A 3037-nucleotide genomic window follows, 5' to 3' on the forward strand; every position below is an offset into this window, starting at 1 on the left:
AAAACGGTTTTTTCGGAAGTATACTGGAGTTAAGAATTATACTTGTATAACAGATAAAATGTTTGAAATATCTCGAAGCAATCTCAATTCATTTAATTCAGCTTGGCTTAAAGTACATATAAGACATGAGCCAAATAGTGGACTAACTGGTTTACGTGTATACTCTCTTCTATCCTTCTTTCTTTCATTCTCAATTCAACCCCAATTCCCCCAAAATTCAACTGTAATCCCCCCTTTATGGTTTTAATCGCATCAGTTCTATTCTAAATCAGACAATTTTTGGTCTATATCGCCGCATCATTTCTGTTTCGAATACAAAATGAGATGCAGCTCCTAGATCAATACAATATGGCTGCAATCAAGTGGTAATTGAACTTCGCCACCCTGTACCGAATTAAATTGATTGAGTAAACTGAGTTAACTCCCTTAACTGTGAGATCAAAAATTGAATTCTCATTTGTTGCTCCTATTCATTTCCTACAGAAGTAGTGGGGAGAAGTTGATAGAATATAGAGCAATTTCGTCTTGTGTGATCATGTCCGTAATTCTCTTGACCACTCTGTTTTACGAAGTTTTACTTTTTACGATCACTCTTAGAGCCTAAAGGGTTAAGTAACCAATCATTCTCTCTTGGTGTACCCCTAGATCTTAGCCTGCGTAGCTGGCGGTATTGTGTTGTAGTCGAGTGAGTCCCTTTTTTTGGAACACGGCTCCGCCGCCAAAACTTTAATCTCTCACCCACACATTACCGCCAGCTACGCAGGCTACCTAGGTCTTTGAAAAATTTACAGTGTGACGAATTTAATCCTGGCCACCTGAGAACTATCAGCCGATCAGAGACCAGCCAATCATTCTATCGTCCCTGTCACTTCCGGAGCATCCGGAGTCTCTCCCCTCCCCCCCCCCCCCCTCCCGGGCAACACGGTGACTATAATTTGCTTCAAAATGAAGATTTTAACGCAAATGTTTCAATAAAAGTTTTAGGAAAATGTTAGTAACTGAGTCATGTGCAATATTTTTTTTCGCCGGCCCGTGCTGTTTTAAGCGCTATTTTGCGAGACGAATATTTGACCTCGGCGGTTAGAACTAAAGAAGGAGACAAGGTAGGCAGCAATCAGCCGCCGACGCGTGACCTAGTCCACTTTAAGTTGCAACTGACGCCAGACTTTTTAATTTCCTACCTTGAAAATACCAGCTGCCGATCCACTAGATGCCGGTCTCCATACCTGCGGCAAGTGAGAGCTCAATCCTTCCAAAATTTCTCGAGAAAAGCGACCCTAAAGTTGCAAGACCAGCTTTCTCGACATCATCGGTGCAAAATTCTCGACCAAAGGCATTTGAGGTATGCGTGTCGATCCAAATCCACCAATCAGCGTCAGTTCAAAACCCCCATCCCTGCCCCGCACAGGTTTTTACAACGGTCGTAATACGCTGATTGGTGAATTTGGATCGGCGCGCATACCTCAAATGCGATCAATGTCGTAGTGGCGAAAAAAAGCTATCAAATGTTAGGAATTTTATCATTTAGCGATCGGGAGAGCTAGGGCTTTACCTCCTTCAACGGAAGTAAGTTAAGCGTACTAACTTTTGTGGTGAAAAAAAAGTACAATGGTACCCTCCTAGGGGTCTATCTTTAGAGAATAGGCGAGAAAAATAAAAATTAAATCTTGTCCTCGTAGTCGTCCTTGAATCTAAAGCTCTCTATTTTTATTAATTGCAAAGTCCAAACACCTCGACGTCTGTAACAGTGAATTCTCTACTGCCTGTGAAGAACGTATTCTGGTGCCCTGGTGGGCACTGATAGGTATCGCCAAGATAACTGTAACCACATTTTCTTTTCTCTGGAAATACGCACAGATTGCGCGCTCGTCCAAACACTGGTCCACAGTCATAATAACTTATGATCGCAAACTGCTCCCTCCCATTAAGTAGCGACATTTTGGTCGGTCCCAGACCACTAGGGTTGACTAGGCTGAACAGGAAGGCTTGGCGGCAAGGCAGCCATTCATGTTTTGGAGGAGCCCATTCCTTTGGTTCGTTCGGTTCTGTTTATAAAAAGATATATATGATTTATGGGCAGTGGTCGAGAACGAATATGCGCGTATGATGGAAATAAATCAACTCTTATAAACAGTTACATACAAGTTAAGTTTACCGGCTAAGGCCAAGTTAAAAAGCAAATGTTTCTCGTCCGGATTTCTATACAAAAGAGAGCGGGCGGGCACATTTTTTTTTTTGTTATTTCCGACTTGTTTATTATTTCCAATTGAATGCTTTCTTTACACATTATTACCCTCCCCCAGGGATAAGTTGGAGTTCTGAGGTGAAATATTAATAAAATGAAACGTCAGATATTGATTAAACGCAGGTTTGTATTATTTTGATACATGTTTTAAACAACAACGTGATGCATCATACGATATATCGCAATAGGAAGGGTGTATTGAAAACGTCAAAAGGACTATGATTTAGCTTGCCTGAAAGCTCCTCGTGATATTCGTCTTTGGCTTACATCCCCTTTCGTGGCATACAGTAAAAGTATCGCCCGTTGGTTTTTGTCCGTGCAATCCTTACTAACTGACAAATAATAAAAAAAGAGAGGCGGCCCCAAAAAATGAAGAGGGCGGGGACGAGAAACAGTTGTTTTTTTTTTTAGTTGGCCTAATAGGCCATTAAACAGTTGGGGGCTTGTGTTCTATCCTCTGACGGTGAAAGTGAGGCTGCGGTTGACCTTGTTTTCATACAAACCTTCTTCCTTCTCTTATGGAACTTATGCTAAAAATGGCTAGTTAGCATAAGAATAAAATGATTTGCGTAATGAAGCAGGAAGGGATGTTTGTATCAAAACAAGGTCAACTCCAGCCTCGTTTCCACCTGTAACTATAAAATGGTCTAAAATGGACTATTCTCATTTTGTCTAGTTTGTGTGCATGATTGCTTGCATTTTATAAGTTTTGTATTTATGTTAATACACAATCAAAAACAGTGTTAGCAGTCTTACTTGTCCAAGCCCGCTCAGTGAAGCCTCCAAAAACGT

General features: G+C 41.1%; 1 protein-coding gene across 1 annotated transcript in view; it reads right to left on the reverse strand.

Annotated features, from left to right (window-relative positions):
- Positions 1-1710: 1710 nt before the first annotated feature.
- LOC140943095 (BTB/POZ domain-containing protein KCTD21-like) overlaps positions 1711-3037 on the reverse strand; it is a 1886-nt gene continuing 559 nt past the window's right edge. The window contains exons 1-2 of the mRNA XM_073392153.1: positions 3002-3037; positions 1711-2045 (exon numbers count right to left, since the gene is read on the reverse strand). The exon at positions 3002-3037 is cut by the window's right edge and continues 559 nt beyond it. Of these exons, the coding sequence (XP_073248254.1) occupies positions 1711-2045; positions 3002-3037 (371 nt within the window). The remainder of the gene's footprint in view (positions 2046-3001) is intronic.

The sequence above is a fragment of the Porites lutea genome, chromosome 7 (genome assembly GCF_958299795.1).
Source record: "Porites lutea chromosome 7, jaPorLute2.1, whole genome shotgun sequence".
Lineage (NCBI taxonomy): Eukaryota > Metazoa > Cnidaria > Anthozoa > Scleractinia > Poritidae > Porites > Porites lutea.